The sequence below is a fragment of the Bombina bombina genome, chromosome 2 (assembly GCF_027579735.1).
Source record: "Bombina bombina isolate aBomBom1 chromosome 2, aBomBom1.pri, whole genome shotgun sequence".
NCBI classification, from domain to species: Eukaryota; Metazoa; Chordata; class Amphibia; order Anura; family Bombinatoridae; genus Bombina; species Bombina bombina.
Window position 1 is genome coordinate 1,371,175,360 of NC_069500.1, and position 24,140 is coordinate 1,371,199,499.

Consider the following 24,140-nt stretch of genomic DNA (forward strand, 5'->3'; position numbering starts at 1 on the left):
CCCGATTTAGAGGAGCGAGCCCACCTAGACTTGAGTCTGGAGAAGGTAAGGCTGAAATGTGCATAGGTGTATTTCATTTTGACAGAGAAGTATTTTTGCAAAATACTTCCATAAGCAAAAATACTTCTAAAATAAGTAATGACTGTTTTTCTGCGGCATACGCACATATCCTGTGAGGGCCTGTGCACCTGTATTCAAACACCACACCTTCTCAGAGTATCAGTGACTTATATGTCACAAATTACCTCCACAGAAGTAACACACACCACCGCCACCTCTCTGAGCAGGCATATATTTATCAAGGGTCTGGCGGACCTGATTCTGACAGTGCCGAATACGCTCTCCGTATTCAGCATTGCACCAGCAGCTCTGCTTCATAACTGCTGTTTCTGGTGAGCCTGCAGGCTCGCCAAAGCTTGATAAATGGGCCCCATGGTGTTTGAATACTGGTGCACAGGCCCTTGCATGATATGTACGTATGCTGCACAAAAAAAGCTGTAGTACTAGAAGCATTTTTGATCATGAAAATGTATTACAAAAAATGCTTCTATTTCAAACTGAAAAGTCCCATGCACATTTCAGTTATGATCTTTCAATCCCTTTAACGTAGCAAAACAGACATGCAAATATTTAACAATAAAACAAAATTAGCAGAAAAACTTTTGTAAATGTGTTTCCAAAGTGTTAGTGGTTATCGTTTACTGTGTAAGATATTATGCAGCCATTTAACACAATTGTATATGCCATAAAACATGTTGAGATCTGTGCATATCCTATAAGAGCTAATTAAGTAAAAATAGTTTGCATAAAAAAAATGTTTAAAAATTGCTGGCAAGTATTTTAATTTTTTTTTTCAAAAATAAGCAAAATTTGTTACATGGCCATGCTTTCTGGAGTAGTCTGATCCACCCCCCATCAGTGTTTAACATCAGAAACATTTCAACTTAGTTCACAGCTACTTATTTGCTTCTAGGCATGCTCCAGCAGATAATGAGTATTAAAGTCTGCATTCTACTATATCAAAGGTGGATATAGATGCAGCCATAGGATTCGTGTGGGAGGATTTAGAGTTGTACAATTCCGAAACTTTAAAGAAAGGGTTAATGGCAAGACACTGCAGTATACATTTGCAGGTAAAGTAATTAAATTATTATGTTTTGTCTCTATCCCAAATTGTGTAATGTCCCTTTAAGGCATCTTCTCAGCATCTATCTTTCCTTCATAATCAGCTTCCTCTTCCTGGGAGTTTATGTTTTTAATGTATGTGCCGGTTATTACTTTCAAGATTTGTTCTCACTTTTAACAGCAGGTTTCAGCTGATTCATAACAACTACAGTATTCAGCAACCTGCCTAGATAATGTTAGAAAGACTTTGCTTCAGTAACTGTTCTTATTTGCTTTCTTTCAATAGTTCTCCTAAATGATAATGAAGAAATATTTTTTTTCTTGCCGCACGTATACCAAAATAAATTGAAGGACTGAATCTATCATCAATCACACTTTAGGTCTTTTATTGATAGAGCAGTATTTTGTAGAACTGCCTGTTACAGGTATTTGTGGATTTGAAAAGGTTTAATCAACAAACACCAGATATTTATGGATGCGTTGCTTTGTGATGTGTGAGAGTTTTCTACATCACTTACTGCATAAAGGTAAAGAAATCAAAGCTGTTGTTTTTTAGGAGTACTTGTAATTAGTTTCAGTCTGGTACATATAAGAAATTTTATTTCAGTGCAATATTTAACATACCACAACCAGTCATCTAACTCTACCATAAGGACAATTACTTAGGGCTTAGGGCCTCAAATATCTATGTCTTCCAAACACTTTAAAGGACCAGTAAATACAGTAGATTTGCATAGTCAACAAATGCATGATAACAAGACAATAACAAGAGCAATAGCACTTAGGGGCCGAATTATCAAATGGCGGGTGGGCATGATTTGCTGTATCGAATCATGTCCGCCCGACTGCTAAATGCTGACAGCATATGCTGTCGGCATTTAACATTGCACATTTAACATTGCACAAGCATTTCTGGTGAAATGCTTGTGCAATGCTGCCCCCTGCACATTCGCGGGCAATCGGCGACCCGGTAACATCGGGAGGAGCAAGCAGCTCCCCCTTAGGGGCATATTTAAGAAAGTGCGAGCGGACATGATGCAATATTGCGGATCATGTCCGCTGCACATCAATAAATGCCGACAGCATAGGCTGTTGGCATTTATCATTGCACCAGCAGTTCTTGTGAACTGCTGGTGCAATGCAGCCCCCTGAAGATTTGCAGCGAATCGGCCGCTAGCAGGGGGTGTCAATCAACCCGATCGTATCCCAGAGCAGACGGATAGGTTATGGAGCAGTGGGCCAGAAACACGGGGCATCAAGCACCGTTCGGAGCTTGATAATTCAGCCCCTTAGTCTGAACTTTAAATGAGTAGTAGATTTGTTTTCTGACAAATTTCAAAGTTATGTCTATTTCCACTTACCCTGTTTCATGTGACAGCCATCAGCCAATCATAAATGCATAAACATATATTCTGTGAATTCTTACACATGCTCAGTAGGAAATGGTGACTCAAAAATATAAAAAGTCTGTTCACATTTTGTTAATGAAAGTTAATTGGAAAGTTATTTAAAAGTGCATGCTCTATCTGAATCATGAAAGTTTAATTTTGACTTGAGTGTCCCTTTAAACCCTTCCCACCATTAGAGCGTTCTATGCCATCCTAACTGCTCTGTGTTTTAGCACCGTTAGGAAGGCGTGGAAGGTTTGCCGTTTGGGTGTACTGAAGCCATAGGCGGTTCCTAAATGGGATTGCGGGCTGGAGGGGGTACCTAGCATCATAGGTGCTCCACCCTGACACTATCCCATCATTTAAATCATGCGATTGCATAAACGATTGTGTGATTACAATTTTTACTTATTTGTTTACATTGGAACTTTGTTCCGATGTAGACAAATTAGTACAGTCAGGAAAGAGTTGAGATAAAGTTACTAAATCATAACTAAGTATAATTCCTGAAAGGAATACTCATCACCAAGCTTTGTGTTATTCAAAAAGCAACATTTTAACTATATTTAATAAATAAAATAGGTGATCCTAGTAGCGACCTTTATTATATGAACTTTATGGAATTCTTAGTTTCATAAGCCCTAAATTAGATTAAAACAACAAAAAAGTCAAACTTAAATGAATTGATAGAACATGACAACTGTTACTTAGTTCTATCGGTATCTTTTCTAAAGGGACATTAAGCTGCTGGGCACAACTACTCTAGAATCGTTACTACACCCTACATTATTGCATTGTATCCTCTTCCTGCAGCTCTTTTCAAATCTGTTCTCCTGTTTTAATACCTAGAGGTGCCATATACTGAAGCTCCGCCTCTTTTTACTGAAGGCTGCCATTTTGGAGCTCAGGTATTTTCACAGCCTGTGACAGAAGCTGTGCACAGTCATAAATCAGTATCATTGCATATTTTTTTTTACAGCTGTATAATGAGCTTCAGGTTAGGGTGCATGATACAAAGGAGCTTTACATGTTTTCAGTGGCTGCATTCCTCTATATTATTGAGTTATTTTTGTAATATATTTTGTGTAACTGTAAAGCTGTGTAAAAAATATGAAAATGTAAAGCGCACATGATTTATCAAGCACACTAACCTGAAGCACATTATACAGCTGTAATAAAAAGTGGATACTATTACTGATCTGTGACTGTGCACAGCTTCTGTCACAGGATGTGAGAATACCTGAGCTTCAAGATGGCGGCCCTAAGTACAAAGAGGCGGAGCTGCAGTTTCTTGCACCTTTATTTAAGCTATTAAAACAGGAGAACTGATTTAAAAGAAGTTGCAGGAACAGGGTGAAATGCAATACCATAGTAAGTAGTTAGTATTATTTTGTAGCTGTGCACAGCAGTTTAATCTCCCTTTAAAGAGTAATTCTAAGTGAGCTCAGGAGCATGGACGGCTTTAGCCATATGGAAGCAGTATTTATAGCAATGTTATACATAGTTACAAACAATGTTGCCATAGAATGCTAAAAACATCTCTTTTAAAACTTCTGGGATTTTCTCTTCAACAAACGGTACCAAGAGTGCAAATTTGATATTAGGAGTAAATTGTAAAATTGTTAAAAAATATTGCATCATTAACATTTAATTATGACTTTACTCTCCCTTTAATAAGTTCATAAGCCCTGAATGTGACCTAGACAAAATGAGAGGGTCTACAAAAAGGTCCAATTCATCCAAAATTGCTGCACTAAACTAACATAATTGCATAGTGCCTTCTTTTTTTAAGTAGCACAGCCCTTAAAGTTATGAATAGTCAGTGTTCTCTGGGTGAAACTACTGATTATTCTGTTGACACTAGTCTGTGCAATAATTTTCAGACAAATTTACAAAAACAACTAAATTTATGTTATTTTTTTGCATTCATCTGAAATTAATAGCCAGTCCCAAACTATTGCATGTTACTAAAAAAATATTGCGGTCACTCTAGGCAGGAAAGGCTTTTCTGCAGGTGGGAAAGGCTTTGCAAGTACAAATTTATACTTTTCAATAACAATTTAGCAATGTCCTTGTCACTTGACAGATTCCATTAAAAGCCAATAAGTATGTAAGCCTCACTTTGGTTGTTGGCCAGTCCTGATTCCATAAAAAAGAAATATATTTATATTGATGTGCTGTTGCTGGCTTGTAGCAGTAGCACTAGCCACTACTTAAACTCTAATTAAGTTTAATCTGCTGTCTGGCTACTACTGTGTCAAACATCAACTCGTTATAAATGCTGGCAAAATATTCTTGATATGAAAACCATATTTTAGTTTATATGAGAATTAATTTTCTGATAAATCTGAGGAAATATAAAGATAAATGCTCTGTTCCCAGTCTGATAAAATCTTGCCTGTATCTATTTCCTGGCCTGATTTTAGGTAAAATGTATCTAATAATTTTCTACAGAAAATCCTCTTTAAAGCCAGTGGGGAGTTTTGTAGATAAATCATTTGATAATATTTCCTACAGGATTGTGATTGATTGGGTGAGTTAGAGACCCCAGAAACCTTTAGATAAAAAGGCTCAATATCTTTATATCAGTTAACAGCAAGAGATAAAATTAAGCTGTGAAGTGAAGGTTGTCCCACAACTGGAGAAATAATGTATGATAAACACAAATATGTAAACATGATGGGGCCGATTTATTAAGCAGTGTATGCTGTTCATTCCTCGTGAGCCTTCCAGCTCGCCGGAATCAGGAGTTAAGAAGCAGCAGTCTTAAGACCGCTGCTCCTTAACTCATCCTCCACCTCTGAGGTGGCGGACTGCAATCATCCCAATCAGATACGATCGGGATGATTGGGACCCCCTGCTAGTGACTTGTACAATGATAAATGACGACAGCGTTTGTGTCACGCCACTCCGTTGCGCCACTCTGGCTGTTGCCAGGGACGCGGCGGTTGCTGTAAGCGTGCATCGATGACATCATCGCAGCACCTCTATTCCCTTCTGAAGCCGTATCCTTTAAAATTCTCCTTGGCGCGAATTGGTGCCTATGTAAGTACCTGCATAGCTTACATTCACTGCCCAAGTATAGGTGTTACTGTGTGTGCTCCTAGGTGCTTTATTACTTGAATTGCCAGATTGTCTTATTATTGCTGAAATCTGCACGTCTGACTATTCTGCCTGTTTAACCCTTGAATTGCTGGATTGTCTTATTTTTGCTGAACTCTGCCTGTCTGACTACTCTGCCTGGTTTACCCCTGAACTGCTAAACTGCTGGATTACCTTTGTTGCTGACCTTTGCCTGTTCCTGACCATTCTATCTACCTTATTATTGCTGAACTCTGCCTGTCTCAAATACTCTGCCTGTTTAACCCTTGCATTGCCGGATTGTCTTATTTTTGCTGAACTCTGCCTGTCTGACTGCTCTGCCTGGTTTACCCCTGAACTGCTAAACTGCTGGATTACCTTTGTTGCTGACCTTTGCCTGTTCCTGACCATTCTACTGGTTTACCCCTGAACTGCTAAACAACTGGATTACCTTTGTTGCTGACCTCCGCCTGTTCCTGACCATTCTATTGGTTTACCCCTGAACTGCTATACTGCTTGATTGCCTTTCTCTGCCTCTCTCTGACCATTCTCTGCCTTAGTCTTATTGCCGTGAAGGACTACCCTGTCTACTGTGAGTACTGCTTACCTCATGTCTTAAGCTCACTTTGTTCTGGGATATTTCCTTATCCTTCCACTTGACGCCGAGATAAGAAGACTACTAGTCAAGTTTGGTCTGATAGGGAAATATCCCACAAGCATTACAGTATGCTGTCAGCATTTATTGATGTCAGGCAGACATGATTTGCTACAGCGAATCATGTCTGCCCGCCATATACAGTAATAAATCGGCCCCATTGGCTCAACCCTCAACAAAAAGAGATGTGTCAATCATAATAGGCAATTCCAAGAAAAATAGATTTAAGAAGGCAATAAATAAATTTGTTATGCATCATTGTTATTAATATTATGATTATTATGATTGTTAAGATTATTAAGATTATTATTATTATTATTTATTTGTTTTCAGTAGTCACACAGTAGTTTTTTGTTTTTTTTATCTTTGTCAGAAACAGTTTCCCAAATATTAAAACATAGCAGAAATTACTTGGTAAAGGTATATAAAAGTTTTTATTTAAAACATTATTCTGCCACTTAGAAAAAAATAAAAGTTACCAATTGTAAAACGATTTGAATGTGGACTATGTTTTATTATACAATTTTTACCATCTTCTTAAAAATAAGTTTAGAACAAATGACAAATTACATTAACATTATCAACCTAGTAAATTAATCAAATACTGTATTCTACAGCAAGGATACATCGTTATGAGATACTTATGATGGGTTTCTTTTAAAGTATATTAGTTATAGAGATTTTTAACTAACTCACACAAAAGCTGAGAGAAGAAATATTATATTGCTGTAACCTTCTATGTGCAGCAGGAGCTAATCCTCTGTAATCACTGTATGCTAGAGTTTAGAAAGTTGAACATATATATAGGTCAAGACCTATGGCTTCTAAGGAAATATTGAAGTTGTACCCATTAGTGAGATAGAAAAAGAAGAATATATATTATATTATTTTGTGTAGAGAGAACCTAGCATATTTTGATCACTTCCTTTCTCCGGTGCATCAATTTAGAATTTTTCCTATGTACGGCTATTTGTAATAAATATCCTAAATCCTTCAAAATAATTCTTTAGATTGTTATATTCTGTTGTATAAGTAAATCATTTTCTACATCTATGACGATCAGATTGTAAAAAATTATAATTGCACACTATACAATGTACGAATCACCAAAGGCAACGCCTGAAGAAATACAACAAGCAAATAGGTTGCAAGCTGCTTCTGTATGAAATAAGATATCTCATAACGGGATCATAAGGTTTCATATGGGGTCATCCAATTGCATTGTTTAGCATGGATAGCTTTGAATTCCCTTGTAGTCTTAGTCATTTGGTTTGGATATGTCCCCATCTAACTTGTACAGTGAATGAGAACGTGGATTTATACTTTAAACAGACTGAATTATTATTGAAATAGAAATAGGATGGAGGAATTAAAAGAGGGGAGGATCGGGAACAGAAAACTGAAAAATGAGAATGCATTTCCTTGTATGTGTTCAGAATATTGGGGAAGCTTCAACGGACAGTCTACTCCAGAATTTGTATTGTTTAAAAAGATAATCCCTTTATTACCCATTCCCCAGTTTTGCATAACCAACTTGGTTATATTAATACACTTTTTACCTGTGTGATTACCTTGTATCCAAGCCTCTGCAGACTGCCCCCTTATTTTAGTTCTTTTGACAGACTTGCATTTTACTCCTAGGTAACTCCACGGACATGAGCACAATGTTATATGTATGATAAACATGAACTAATACTCTCTAGCTGTGAAAAACTGTCAAATGCATTCAGATAAGAGGCAGCCTTCAAGGGCTTAAAAATAGCATATGAGCCTACCTAGGTTTAGCTTTCAATTAAGAATATCAAGAGAACAAAGCAAATTTGATGATAAAAGTAAATTGGAAAGTTGTTTACAATTGCATGCCCTATCTGAATCATGGAAGTTTAATTTTGACTAGACTGTCCATTTAAAATAACTTCACTTTATTTTCTTTACTACTTTTTAAACTCCTTACATTGGGAAGATTATGGACCACATAAATATATTATATATGGACTTAATATAAATCAAAAGGAGCAGAAAAAATATTCTCTTGGAGAAACTTTAAATGGAATGTTACAATACATTTAAGGGCAGTTTCCAAGTGGAGCGGTATTTAACTCTCCTGCTCTAGCACTAACTCCGCAATAAGTAAGCTTTTGCGCGTCAGTGAAGTGGTCTTACTATAACTTGAAAGCAAAAAGTTTTCCCTTATGCGCTAACCTCACGAGCGTAAAAAGCCGAACTTCAAATATAGTGCGTGCGTTAACATATTCCTCCATAGAAGTCAATGGAGAGAAAAAATTGGAAAAAAACACGTTACTCACCCACAAACCTGGTTTTATATTCTTAAGTGGCTCTAACCCTACATGAAAATATGAATATTTACAGTACATACATAGTTAAAACATTCCTTAAAAATGAATATTGCATAAATATGCTTTTACATGTTTTCCTCTTTTTGATTACAAAGGGCTCTTATATATATATATATATATATATATATATATATATATATATATATATATATATATATATATATATATATATATATACAAAACACGGAAGGGAACTGCACTCTCATACCGGACCGGGTACACATCCCATGACCCTGCAACATGCTCAGCCCTGGGTGCCACTGGAACTCACAGGAAGCTGTGCTGTCCCCAGAGCCACAAGCAGTTAACCCCAGACAGGTCTGGGTGCAAGAACCATAGGGAAAATTACAAAACAAATTAATACAACACACAGAGAAAACCCAGCACTCACTTACAAGCTCTCAGCTAAGATTTAAAAGCAAAAATGGAAAGGTTAGTCACCGCATCTGGCCAAATGGGACAAGCTCAGGTACCACGTCAAGGTCCTCTCCAATACCTGAGACCCTAAAACAGCCACACAATGCAAGCTTTCAAATCCAAACAAACTGAAAACAAGGGAAGGGTGCACAGGAATATGTAACCACCCTAGACATATACAAAACACGGAAGGGAACTGCACTCTCATACCGGACCGGGTACACATCCCATGACCCTGCAACATGCTCAGCCCTGGGTGCCACTGGCACTCACAGGAAGCTGTGCTGTCCCCAGAGCCACAAGCAGTTAACCCCAGACAGGTCTGGGTGCACTGTAATACGAGTGCTAAAGCCAATGCGCCCAAAACAATCACTATAAACCCCTTTTCACTTGCGCAAAGTGTATCAAGAGAATGAAGCAAATTAGATAATAGAAGTAAATGAGAAAATTGTTTAAAATAGCATGCTCTGTCTAAATCATGAAAGAAAAAATGTGGGTTTCGTGTCCCTTTAAAGTCCAAGGATTCTACAAAATGAGAATGTAATAGTTTATTTTTTTATATTACAAAAATAGTTTTGGTATACTTTCAATATATTAATGTTAAACAAAATAAAATTATAAGGAAAAGATAACATAAAATAATATATATATATATATATAAATACATATATACTATATATATATATATATATATATATATATATATATATATATATATATATATATATATGTTTATGTGTATATGTGTGTTAGAGCCAGATTACAATTGACGCGCTAATTTTTTTTTTGCTCGATCGCTAACTGCACTCAAAGTAAGAAATTGGCGTGGCCAGGTTAGTGCACGTATTACAAAATGAAAGTAAAAAGTTAGCGCAAGAGTGAAAGACGTTATGCACTGTGACGCCACGCGCAATGACCGTGCAACTATTTAAACTTAACAATGTTAAGTATAGGAAAGGGGGCATGCTGCTTAGAAGCCTGTATCTCAGGCATCTAAGCATCTACAAACCTCCAAGGCCCACCATTAGAAAGGTAATCGCCTAACCTTTCCAATAGTGTAAGTCTTGGGGATCTGGAAAAAAAAAACCGTTACAAAAATAAAAAATAAAAAAACCTTTGAACAGCTTAGCACCCAGGTGGGAAAGTGCTTATCACTCAAAGGGTTAAAAACAAGGGCACTTTAATTCATCAAAATTTACATTTCACTTGTTTTCTTCAAATACTTACCTTTTAATCTTCACAGCCACTCCAGCGATTGCCCAGGCCGTCGGAAGCCTCTTCATACGCCAGAAATGACGAATCCGGCTTCCTCCAATCACGGCTTCCCCCCCCCGGGGGAATCATGTCCTGATGCAAAGTCGTGATTGGAGGAAACCAGATTCATTATTTTGGACCCGCGAAAAAGGCTTGCGACGGGCGGAGGAAGCACTACAGCGGTTGTCAGGATTAAAAGGTAAGTATTTGAAGAAAATGAGTGAAATGTAAATTTTTAGGAATTAAAGTGCCCTTGTTTTTAATAGTATTAAAAACCGGGCACTGATTCATCTAAATTGACATTCACTTTAATTTTAAACAAATATTTATATATACACCCAGGGCTATGCATGTTGCAGGGTCATAGGATGTGTACCCGGTCCGGCCTGAGAGTGCTGACCACACCCGTGTTTTGTATATGTTTGGGGAGATTACATAAGCCTGTGCACCCTCCATTTTTTCACAGTTGCTTTTTTTTCTCTTCACAGTTGTTTGATTGTGAGCCTGCATTGTGTGGCTGTTTAGGGACCCAGGTTTTTTGGAAGAGACCTTGACGAGGTACCTGGGCTTTTCCCATTTGGCCAGACTCTTCCATTGTTGCTTTTTATCTTAGTTGAGAGCCTGTGAGTGAGTGCTGGACTTTTTCTGTGTGTTATATTAAAGTATTATTTTTTGTAATTTTCCCTGTTTGGGCCTTGCACCCAGGCAGGTCTGGGGTTAATTGCCTGTGACTCTGGTGACAGTGCAGCTTCCTGAGAGTGCTGGTTTGCACCCAGGGCTGTGCATGTTGCATGGTCATAGGATGTGTACCCGGTCCGGCCTGAGAGTGCTGACCCCACCCGTGTTTTGTATATACATATATATATATATATATATATATATATATATATATATATATATATAATTATTATTTTGTAAAATATGTATCTATAGATACCTATATATCTATATAATATTACTCTGTAATATTTTCTATACGCTCTGTGCTAGCTTTGGGTTTTTAAATTGACTGAGGACACCCAGTTAGTATTGTTTTCATATTGGGGTTCACAGTATTGCACACAATTTGATTTATTTTTGATTTTTCATTAAAGGGACAGTCTACACCATATTTTTTATTTTTTAAAAAGATAGGTAATCCCTTTATTACCCATTCCCCAGTTTTGCATAACCAACACAGTTATATTAATATACTTTTTACTTCTGTGATTACCTTGTATCTAAGCCTCTGCAGACTGCCCCCTTATCTCAGTTCTTTTGACAGACTTGAATTGTAGCCACTCAGTGCTGACTCCTAGGTAACTCCACGAGTGTGAGCACAATGTTATCAAAATGCATTCAGATAAGAGGCGGTCTTCAAGGGCTAAGAAATTAGCATATGGGCCTACCTAGGTTTAGCTTTTAACTAAGAATACCCAGAGCACAAAGCAAACTTGATGATAAAAGTAAATTGGAAAGTTGTTTAAAATTACATGCCCTATCTGAATCATGAATGTTTATTTTTGACTAGACTTTCCCTTTAATACAAATGTATTTTGTTGAAATATGAGTGCGAGGATATTGTACTAATTTTGTATTTGATTTTTTTTTCTTTACTGAAGTGAAGTTGATCCCGGGCCCTTTCCTATACTGTATGCATATATTTCTTTTTGAGAGTAGTCCTTAATTATTTTGTAATATATCTATACCTATTTATCTAAATGGATGTAAACAGATATAGTTTTATATACCTGTATATATATATATATATATATATATATTTACATTACAAATGCACTCTGGGGAATTTATGATACCATCAAAGTCAAAATGTATTGATGTTTCAGGGACTATAATGTCCCCTTCATCAGAATCATTCTGATGAAGGGGATATTATGGTCTTCGAAACGTCAATACATTTTGACTTCGATGGTATCCTAAATTCATGTGAGTGCATTTGTCATGTAAATGTATTGCGGCATCATTGCACCCAGGTAGCTGATTTAGGAGGGTGGATTCATTTTCTGGATTGCTATATATATATATATATATATATATATATATATATATATATATATATATATATATATATATATATATACCTGTATATATATATATATAGATAGATAGATATATATATATATACAGAGAGAGAGAGAGAGAGAGAGAGAGAGAGAAAGAGAGAGAGAGAAGATTGTATATACAAAGATCTAAAAAGAAAAAAAAATCTAATGCCTAGATTTAGAGTTCTGCGTTAGCCGTCCAAACCAGCATTAAGGGGTCCTAACGCTGGTTTTGGCCGCCCGCTGGTATTTAGAGTCAGTCAGGAAAGGGTCTAACGCTCACTTTTCAGCAGCGACTTTTCCATACCGCAGATCCCCCTACGCCAATTGCGTATCCTATCTTTTCAATGGGATCTTCCTAACGCTGGTATTTAGAGTCTTGGCTGAAGTGAGCATTAGACCCTCTACCGACAAGACTCCAGCCGCAGCAAAAAGTCAGGAGTTAAGAGCTTTATGGGCTAACGCCGGTTCATAAAGCTCTTAACTACTGTGCTCTAAAGTACACTAACACCCATAAACTACCTATGTACCCCTAAACCGAGGTCCCCCCACATCGCCGCCACTATAATACATTTTTTTAATCCCCTAATCTGCCGACCGCACACCGCCGCAACCTACATTATCCCTATGTACCCCTAATCTGCTGCCCCTAACATCGCCGACCCCTATATTATATTTATTAACCCCTAATCTGCCCCCCCAACGTCGCTGCTACCTACCTACACTTATTAACCCCTAATCTGCCGACCGGACCTCGCCGCCACTATATTAAATGTATTAACCCCTAAACCGCCTCACTCCCGCCTCAAAAACCCTATAATAAATAGTATTAACCCCTAATCTGCCCTCCCTAACCTTGCCGACACCTAACTTCAAGTATTAACCCCTAATCTGCCGACCGGACCTCACTGCTACTCTAATAAATGTATTAACCCCTAAAGCTAAGTCTAACCCTAACCCCCCCTAAGTTAAATATAATTTAAATCTAACGAAATAAATTATTTCTTATTAAATAAATTAATCCTATTTAAAGCTAAATACTTACCTGTAAAATAAACCCTAATATAGCTACAATATAACTTATAATTATATTGTAGCTATTTTAGGATTTATATTTATTTTACAGGCAACGTTGTATTTATTTTAACCAGGTACAATAGCTATTAAATAGTTAATAACATACCCCTAATCTAACCCAAACCCCCCTTAAAAAACCTAACACTAAGCCCCTGAAGATCTCCCTACCTTGTCTTCTCAACCCCCAGGGTATCACCGATCCGTCCAGAAGAGGGTCCGAAGTCTTCATCCTATCCGGCAAGAAGAGGTCCAGAAGAGGCTCCGAAATCTTCATCCTATCTGGCAAGAAGAGGACATCCGGACCGGTAGACATCTTCATCCAGGCGGCGTCTTCTATCTTCATCCATCCGGCGCGGAGCGGGACCATCTTGAAGCAGCCGACGCGGATCCATCCTCTTCTTCCAGCAACTCCCGACGAATGAAGGTTCCTTTAAGGGACGTCATCCAAGATGGCGTCCCTCGAATTCCGATTGGCTGATAGGATTCTATCAGCCAATCGGAATTAAGGTAGGAAAAATCTGATTGGCTGATTGAATCAGCCAATCAGATTCAAGTTCAATCTGATTGGCTGATCCAATCAGCCAATCAGATTGAGCTTGCATTCTATTGGCTGATCAGAACAATTCAATCAGCCAATCAAATTTTTCCTACCTTAATCCCGATTGGCTGATATAATCCTATCAGCCAATTGGAATTCGAGGGACGCCATCTTGGATGACGTCCCTTAAAGGAACCTTCATTCGTCTGGAGTCGCCGGAAGAACAGGATGGATCTGCGTCGGCTGCTTCAAGATGGTCCCGCTCCGCGCCGGATGGATGAAGATAGAAGACGCCGCCTGAATGAAGATGTATACCGGTCTAGATGTCCTCTTCTTGCCGGATAGGATGAAGACTTCGGAGCCTCTTCTGGACCTCTTCTTGCCGGATAGGATGAAGACTTCGGACCCTCTTCTGGACGGATCGGTGATACCCGGCGTGGTGAAGACAAGGTAGGGAGATCTTCAGGGGCTTAGTGTTAGGTTTTTTAAGGGGGTTTTGGGTTAGATTAGGGGTATGTGGGTGGTGGGTTGTAATGTTGGGGGTGGTATTGTATGTTTTTTTAAAATGCAAAAGAGCTGATTACTTTGGGGCATGCCCCGCAAAAGGCCCTTTTAAGGGCTGGTAAGGTAAAAGAGCTGTTTAATTTTTATTTTAGAATAGGGTAGGGCATTTTTTTATTTTGGGGGGCTTTGTTATTTTTTAGGGGGCTTAGAGTAGGTGTAATTAGTTTAAAATTATTGTAATCTTTTTTTATTTTTTGTAATTTAGTGTTTGTTTGTTTTTGTAATTTAGTTTAGTTGATTTAATTGTAGATAATTGTAGGTAGTTTATTTAATTTATTTATTGATAGTGTAGTATTAGGTTTAATTGTAACTTAGGTTAGGATTTATTTTACAGGTAATTTTGTAATTATTTTAATTAGGTAGCTATTAAATAGTTATTAACTATTTAATAGCTATTGTACCTGGTTAAAATAAATACAAAGTTGCCTGTAAAATAAATATAAATCCTAAAATAGCTACAATATAATTATTCGTTATATTGTAGCTATATTAGGGTTTATTTTACAGGTAAGTATTTAGCTTTAAATAGGATTCATTTATTTAATAAGAAATAATTTATTTCGTTAGATTTAAATTATATTTAACTTAGGGGGGTATTAGGGTTAGGGTTAGACTTAGATTAAGGGGTTAATACATTTATTAGAGTAGCGGCGAGGTCCGGTCGGTAGATTAGGGGTTAATACTTGAAGTTAGGTGTCGGCGATGTTAGGGAGGGCAGATTAGGGGTTAATAAAATTTATTATAGGGTTTTTGAGGCGGGAGTGAGGCGGTTTAGGGGTTAATACATTTATTATAGTGGCGGCGAGGTCCGGTCGGCAGATTAGGGGTTAATAAGTGTAGGTAAGGTAGCAGCGACGTTGGGGGGGGGCAGATTAGGGGTTAATAATTATAATATAGGGGTCGGCGGTGTTAGGGGCAGCAGATTAGGGGTACATAGCTTTAATGTAGGTTGCGGCGGTGTACGGAGCGGCAGATTAGGGGTTAATAATAAAATGCAGGGGTCAGTGATAGCGGGGGCGGCAGATTAGGGGTTAATAAGTGTAAGGTTAGGGGTGTTTAGACTCGGGGTACATGTTAGAGTGTTAGGTTCAGACTTAGGAAGTGTTTCCCCATAGGAAACAATGGGGCTGCGTTAGGAGCTGAACGCTGCTTTTTTGCAGGTGTTAGGTTTTTTTCCAGCTAAAACTGCCCCATTGTTTCCTATGGGGGAATCGTGCACGAGCACGTTTTTTAAGCTGGCCGCGTCCGTAAGCAACGCTGGTATTGAGAGTTGAAGTGGGGGTAAATATGCCTGTACGCTCCCTTTTTGGAGCCTAACGCAGCCCTTCAGAGAACTCTAAGTACCAGCGTTGTTTAAAAGGTGCGGGGGAAAAAAACACGCGTAGCTAACGCACCCCTTTGGCCGCAAAACTCTAAATCTAGCCGTAAGTGAAGAAAGAAGGAACTTAATAAAATAAAAAATAAAAATTATATTGCATATTCAAAGGTGTTTGATTGTGAAGTATTCAAAAGTATATATATATATGTGTGTGTGTGTGTGTAAATATGTATGTATGTTTGCAACATACATATTTACACATATAAACACACAAATATATATTTAAAACAATTTTATCATTAACACAATTATATTTTTTAACAAATGTATATACTGTATGAGTACAATAGTTTATTTTAATATAGTTTATTTTAATATGTTCTTGTGAAAAACATGTTTTTTAACTCTTATACTTTACTTCAGGTCTCAATATTCTAGCGCAGTCTTGAGCGCTTTCAACTTGTAATATGAGTGCTATTTAGCACAGTCACAATATTCATTGATAGTGTAGGTTGTGCTAAAGCGATGTTGGCTGTGTTAACCCTTCTCTGGAAAATAGGATTTAACATGGACTTGTAATATCAATTTGAAATAATTTAATGATTGTGCATCATTATTATTGCATAATGTACAATTACTGGGAAACCTTCTCCACCATTTAATAGGATTTGTCCCTATTCCTAAATCTATTTGGCTTTTGGAAAAAGAAGTAGATAGATAAAAAGAACTGATAAAATAGACAAGGAGGGACAAAAAAGATAGAATGTGGAGCATATATGTATAAGTTCTTGGTGAAATAATTCAATTAAAGAAGAGAAAGATGCATGACCATAAAAAGGGGTATGGTAAATTTGCTTTTTCAATACCAATAACCTCAACAACAAAAAACAAATATCCTTCATTTTAAACTAAAAAAAATGGGTGTCTTGAATTTTTAATATTTTTATTAAACAAATGTGATTTATGTTTGTGTGACCCTTATTTTTACCCCATAAGCAAAAGAGTAAAAGGAATAATAAATCACAGTGTTCATTTTTTTTTTCGTGTCAAGAGATTAAAATTCTTTTAACCTTATCATATTAGGAGTTATTGTTAATCAAAAATACAAAAAAAATAATAATTGCTTGAGCAATTTGTGTTCTACAGAGATGTAATTTTAAAAAAAAAATTATGCAAGTAAACATCTGTCTGTATTACAAAGTGTAAAAAAAAAACACTGTAAATATTGAAAATAATTAATTGTATTTACATTAAATCTAATCAGCTCAAAATTGTCAATATTTATTTATTTATGTATTTATTTATGTATTTATTTATGTATTTATCTATTTTACCTGATCAGCAACAGCACGTGCTAATTTGTCCATTCGGGAACCAGCTTCTGCAATTTTCTTTGCAGCATTAATCACATCAGAGGTATTCTTTAGTGGGCCTTTCCCTCTGAAAAAAAAAAAGTAATTGCAATTCATTTAGATTACTAAAACAACCACCGGGACCATTGATTTTTATTTTTTTAACCATAATATAAATGATTCCTAATTCACCACATTTTCACCTTTTAACTATAGGCAGTCTCTCTTAATAAAAGAACAAATTTGCTGGGTTTCCTTTCTTATCTAACATTCCTTGCCAGCAATTTAGTTTGATGGCTTCTTCAAGTGCGTGAATTACATTTAATAGTATGTACATTTTTAAGTGCTCATTAAATAGACAGCCCTGTTGGAATACAAAACTTTCAGACTCTGTCATTCCCAGGCCAGTGGATATTGCTGACTTTGACAAGTCAGATATAAAAATGAAAAATTTGTATCTATCTTTAGTTACCACCAAATGCATCATTCTTTGTACAGTTCATGTGTAAAATATATATTTATAAATGAATCAATCATATCATAAATGACAAAGTATGAAACGCATAATATACTTGTTTATCTGTAGTGACCAATAAGCAAATTAAATGAAAATGTACTTGTGTATATAAGATATAATTTTATACCAACGGATAAAGAACATTGGCTGAGCATTCCACCATATAACCTTAATGCTACAAGCGTTTGTCAACACTCATCATTGTATATAAAATGTGTGTACATAATGATATATTTAATGGTAAGTTGTTGACAAGTAAAGATATTATAGATGATGTTTATCAAGTCTACAGGCTACAATGTCAAACAATTATAATATAATAATATCTACAACAAGTAGTTAGGCACAGATAATAAATATGTTTCAGCAGGTGTTATGTAATGCAGAACAATTTGTTTTCCAGTAACGCATCAGTAAAATTTAAGTCATTTTTACTCAGTTAAAATAGAATATATAAAACATGATTAAAAATGGAAAGAAATGGAAAATAACAACCTTATTTTAAAGGGACAATATATTTAAAAAATAATATTATTTATATAGAAGAGCACTACAAAAGCATGTTAAAAAAGTATATATATATATATATATATATATATGCATCAATATTAGGTAAAGCACTCCAGTAACCTTTTAAATGTTCAATGCCCAGGGTGCTCAGTAAAAGTTTATATAGGCATCAAAGAAAAAACTGCACTCGCTGGGTCTTAAGTAACAATTATTTAATATAACGTTTCGGGGTCTCCCCCTTTCTCAAATATACAAACAAACACCCACATAGAGTGAACTTACCCCTCTTATATACACACAAGAACAGACAAGGTATATACTGTATATATATTTATACATACACACACACACACAGTTCAGCGAAACTGCTGAAACCTACGGAGCCCGTAAGTTCACCTTGCACATCGGTGGAATCACATATACTGCCGTAAGTCGGAATCTAGCAAGGTTCAGAAATGTGCAGAAATAGACATTTCTGGATTTGCCAGTGACTTACGGCAGTTTATGAACTGCCGGTGCCTAAGTAAAAAACAAAAAAATGTTTTAACACCCTTAAAAATCTAACCATCCCCCAAAAAATGAACCCGACACGTCAAAACCCTTATATCCGCCATCTCCCCATATCGCAACTAATAATCGTCATCCCCCCACAACGCAATCTACCTATTTAAACTATTAACCCCTAATCCACCAACCCCCACATTGCAAAGTACCTAATACATGTATTAACCCCTAATCCGCCATCTCCCTACAACGCAAAGTACCTAATAAACATATTAACCCCTAAACCGCTAAACCCAAACAACGCAAAGTATCTAATTACAATATTAACCCCTAATCTGCCAACCACCCACAATGCAATATACCTAATTAATCTATTTTTTTGCGTTTTGAGGGGTGGCTGATTAGGGGTTAATAACTTTATTAGATACTTTACGATGTGGGGGCTGGTGGATAAGGGGTTAATACATTTATTAGTTATTGCGGTGGGGGGATGGCGGTTGAGAGGTACATATTGCGCATGTGTTAGGTGTTTGTTAAGACTTCCATGGAGTTACGATGCTTATATACTCAGCGCAAGGCTAGCTTCGCCTGCCTATGTGTGGCGATGAGAAAATTGAGTAAAATGTATCCATTTTTACTGCGTAAGTCCTTGCGCAGAATATGTGATACCGACTTGCGACGCCGGTTCTATGTTAGTTTATGGGAGTAAAAACAGCAGGCAATGGGTAAAATATATGCGCTGCAATTGTATGCAGGGCCGTATATGTGATCGCTAGATTCACACAATAATTGGCAACACTGGCTTTTGCGTGCAACGCAGCATATGTGATCTGGCCCATTTTTTTGACATGCACAGCTGGGATTTTCTGATATATTGTAGTGCAATTTGTAATTGAAAATGTATGTAAAGATTATTTGGAATGTGTTTTCAGTGTGAAAGTATTTTTATTTATTAATTTCAATCATTTTACAGTTTGTTGTTTTGATTTTTTTTATTTACTGTGGGTTCAATAATTACAAAGGAAATACAACTTGGTTACGGTAGAATTAGTGCCCAGAGCAAACTTACGGCTAGATTTAGAGTTTTGTCGGTAACGACCCGCGTAGCTAACGCTGGCTTTTTTTCTGGCCGCACCTTTAAAATAACTCTGGTATTGAGAGTCCACAGAATGGCTGCGTTAGGCTCCAAAAAAGGAGCGTAGAGCATATTTAACGCAACTGCAACTCTCGATACCAGAGTTGCTTACGGACGCGGCCAGCCTCAAAAACGTGCTCGTGCACGATTCCCCCATAGGACACAATGGGGCTGTTTGAGCTGAAAAAAAACCTAACACCTGCAAAAAATCCGCGTTCAGCTCCTAATGCAGCCCCATTGTTTGCTATGGGGAAACACTTCCTACGTCTGCACCTAACACTCTAACATGTACCCCGAGTCTAAACACCCCTAACCTTACACTTATTAACCCCTAATCTGCCACCCCCGCTATCGCTGACCCCTGCATATTATTATTAACCCCTAATCTGCCGCTCCGTAAACCGCCGCTACTTACATTATCCCTATGTACCCCTAATCTGCTGCCCCTAACACCGCCGACCCCTATATTATATTTATTAACCCCTAATCTGCCCCCCACAACGTCGCCTCCACCTGCCTACACTTATTAACCCCTAATCTGCCGGACCGCACCGCTATTATAATAAAGTTATTAACCCCTAATCCGCCTCACTAACCCTATAATAAATAGTATTAACCCCTAATCTGCCCTCCCTAACATCGCCGACACCTAACTTCAAACATTAACCCCTAATCTGCCGACTGGAGCTCACCGCTATTCTAATAAATGTATTAACCCCTAAAGCTAAGTCTAACCCTAACACTAACAACCCCCTAACTTAAATATAATTTAAATCTAACGAAATTAATTAACTCTTATTAAATAAATTATTCCTATTTAAAGCTAAATACTTACCTGTAAAATAAATCCTAATATAGCTACAATATAAATTATAATTATATTATAGCTATTTTTAGGATTTATATTTATTTTACAGGTAACTTTGTATTTATTTTAACCAGGTACAATAGCTATTAAATAGTTAAGAACTATTTAATAGCTAAAATAGTTAAAATAATTACAAATTACCTGTAAAATAAATCCTAACCTAAGTTACAATTAAACCTAACACTAGACTATCAATAAATTAATTAAATAAAATACCTACAATTACCTACAATTAAACCTAACACTACACTATCAATAAATTATTTAAATACAATATCTACAAATAAATACAATGAAATAAACTAACTAAAGTACAAAAAATAAAAAAGAACTAAGTTACAAAAAATAAAAAAAATATTTACAAACATTAGAAAAATATTACAACAATTTTAAACTAATTACACCTACTCTAAGCCCCCTAATAAAATAACAAAGCCCCCCAAAATAAAAAAAATGCCCTACCCTATACTAAATTACAAAAGTTCAAAGCTCTTTTACCTTACCAGCCCTGAACAGGGCCCTTTGCGGGGCATGCCCCAAAGAATTCAGCTCTTTTGCCTGTAAAAAAAACCCATACAATACCCCCCCCAACATTACAACCCACCACCCACATACCCCTAATCTAACCCAAACCCCCCTTAAATAAACCTAACACTAAGCCCCTGAAGATCTTCCTACCTTATCTTCACCCTGCCAGGTTCACCGATCCGTCCTCGGAAGTCTTGATCCAAGCCTCGGAAGTGTTGATCCAAGCCCAAGCGGGGGGCTGAAGAGCGACGTCCATCCTCGGGCTGAAGTCTGGATCCAAGCGGCAACTGAAGAAATCCATCCTCGGGCTGAAGTCGGAAGTCCATCATCTAGATGAAGTCTTCTATCAAGCCGCATCTTCAATCTTCTTTCTTCTGGAGCGGAGCGGAACCATCTTCTTCCAAGCCGACGCGGAACATCATCTTCAACCGACGACTAGACGACGAATGACGGTTCCTTTAAATGACGTCATCCAAGATGGCGTCCCTCGAATTCCGATTGGCTGATAGGATTCTATCAGCCAATCGGAATTAAGGTAGGAATATTCTGATTGACTGATGGAATCAGCCAATCAGAATCAAGTTCAATCCGATTGGCTGATCCAATCAGCCAATCGGATTGAACTTGATTCTGATTGGCTGATTCCATCAGCCAATCAGAATATTCCTACCTTAATTCCGATTGGCTGATAGAATCCTATCAGCCAATCGGAATTCGAGGGACGCCATCTTGGATGACGTCCCTTAAAGGAACCGTCATTCGTCGGGAAGTCGTCGGAGAAGAAGGATGGATCCGCGATGGAGGTCTTCAAGATGGAGCCGGTCCTCATCGGATGAAGATAGAAGATGCCGCTTGGAAGAAGATGGTTGCCGGTCCGGATCTACTCTTCTTCCCGGATAGGATGAAGACTTTGGACCCTCTTCTGGACTTCTTCAGCCGTCGGATGATGGATGTCTAGCCCCCTCTTGGGTTGGATGAAGATATCGGAGCCAGGACGGATCGGTGTGATACCCGGTGAGGTGAAGACAAGGTAGGAAGATCTTCAGGGGCTTAGTGTTAGGTTTATTTAAGGGGGGTTTGGGTTAGATTAGGGGTATGTGGGTGGTGGGTTGTAATGTTGGGGGGGGGGTATTGTATGTGTTATTTTACAGGCAAAAGAGCTGAATTTCTTGGGGCATGCCCCGCAAAGGGCCCTGTTCAGGGCTGGTAAGGTAAAAGAGCTTTGAACTTTAGTAATTTAGAATAGGGTAGGGCATTTTTTTATTTTGGGGGTCTTTGTTATTTTATTAGGGGGCTTAGTGTAGGTGTAATTAGTTTAAAATTGTTGTAATATTTTTCTGATGTTTGTAAATATTTTTTTATTTTTTGTAACTTAGTTCTTTTTTATTTTTTGTACTTTAGTTAGTTTATTTCATTGTATTTATTTGTAGAATTTGTATTTAATTAATGTATTGATAGTGTAGTGTTTGGTTTAATTGTAGGTAATTGTAGGTATTTTATTTAATTAATTTATTGATAGTCTAGTGTTAGGTTTAATTGTAACTTAGGTTAGGATTTATTTTACAGGTCATTTTGTAATTATTTTAACTATTTTAGCTATTAAATAGTTCTTAACTATTTAATAGCTATTGTACCTGGTTAAAATAAATACAAAGTTACCTGTAAAATAAATAGAAATCCTAAAATAGCTATAATATAATTATAATTTATATTGTAGCTATATTAGGATTTATTTTACAGGTAAGTATTTAGCTTTAAATAGGAATAATTTATTTAATAAGAGTTAATTAATTTTGTTAGATTTAAATTATATTTAAGTTAGGGGGTTGTTAGTGTTAGGGTTAGACTTAGCTTTAGGGGTTAATACATTTATTAGAATAGCGGTGAGCTCCAGTCGGCAGATTAGGGGTTAATGTTTGAAGTTAGGTGTCGGCGATGTTAGGGAGGGCAGATTAGGGGTTAATACTATTTATTATAGGGTTAGTGAGGCGGATTAGGGGTTAATAACTTTATTATAGTAGCGGTGCGGTCCGCTCGGCAGATTAGGGGTTAATAAGTGTAGGCAGGTGGAGGGGACGTTGAGGGGGGCAGATTAGGGGTTAATAAATATAATATAGGGGTCGGCGGTGTTAGGGGCAGCAGATTAGGGGTACATAGCTATAATGTAGGTGGCGGTGGCGTGCGGACGGCAGATTAGGGGTTAATTATTGTAGGTAGCTGGCGGCGACGTTGTGGGGCAGGTTAGGGGTTAATAAATATAATATAGTGGTCGGCGGTGTTAGGGGCAGCAGATTAGGGGTACATAAGTATAACGTAGGTGGCGGTAGGCAGATTAGGGGTTAAAAAAATTGAATAGAGTGGCGGCGATGTGGGGGGACCTCGGTTTAGGGGTACATAGGTAGTTTATGGGTGTTAGTGTACTTTAGAGCACAGTAGTTAAGAGTTTTATGAACCGGCGTTAGCCCAGAAAGCTCTTAACTACTGACTTTTTTCTGCGGCTGGAGTTTTGTCGTTAGATTTCTAACGCTCACTTCAGACACGACTCTAAATACCGGAGTTAGAAAGATCCCATTGAAAAGATAGGATACGCAAATGACGTAAGGGGATCTGCGGTATGGAAAAGTTGCGGCTGAAAAGTGAGCGTTAGACCCTTTTTTGACTGACTCCAAATACCGGCGGTAGCCTAAAACCAGCGTTAGGAGCCTCTAACGCTGGTTTTCACGGCTACCGCCAAACTCCAAATCTATGCCCTATTCTCCAGATTTGCATGAATTTCAGTGTTTAAATCATGCACAAAAGTAAAAATATACAAACTCATGCTCTACAGCTATATCACTATAGGTGTTATACTATAAACATTTTAATTATTTTTAAAACATTTCAAATTTGACTTCTATATATGATACCTGA

At 37.2% G+C, this 24,140-nt stretch overlaps 1 protein-coding gene across 1 annotated transcript in view; it reads right to left on the minus strand.

Moving 5' to 3' along the window:
- Positions 1-24,140, minus strand: part of LOC128647573 (catenin alpha-2) — an 887,157-nt gene that overhangs the window by 173,470 nt on the left and 689,547 nt on the right. Inside the window, exon 10 of the mRNA XM_053700329.1 lies at positions 17,151-17,256. Within this exon, the coding sequence (XP_053556304.1) occupies positions 17,151-17,256 (106 nt within the window). The remainder of the gene's footprint in view (positions 1-17,150; positions 17,257-24,140) is intronic.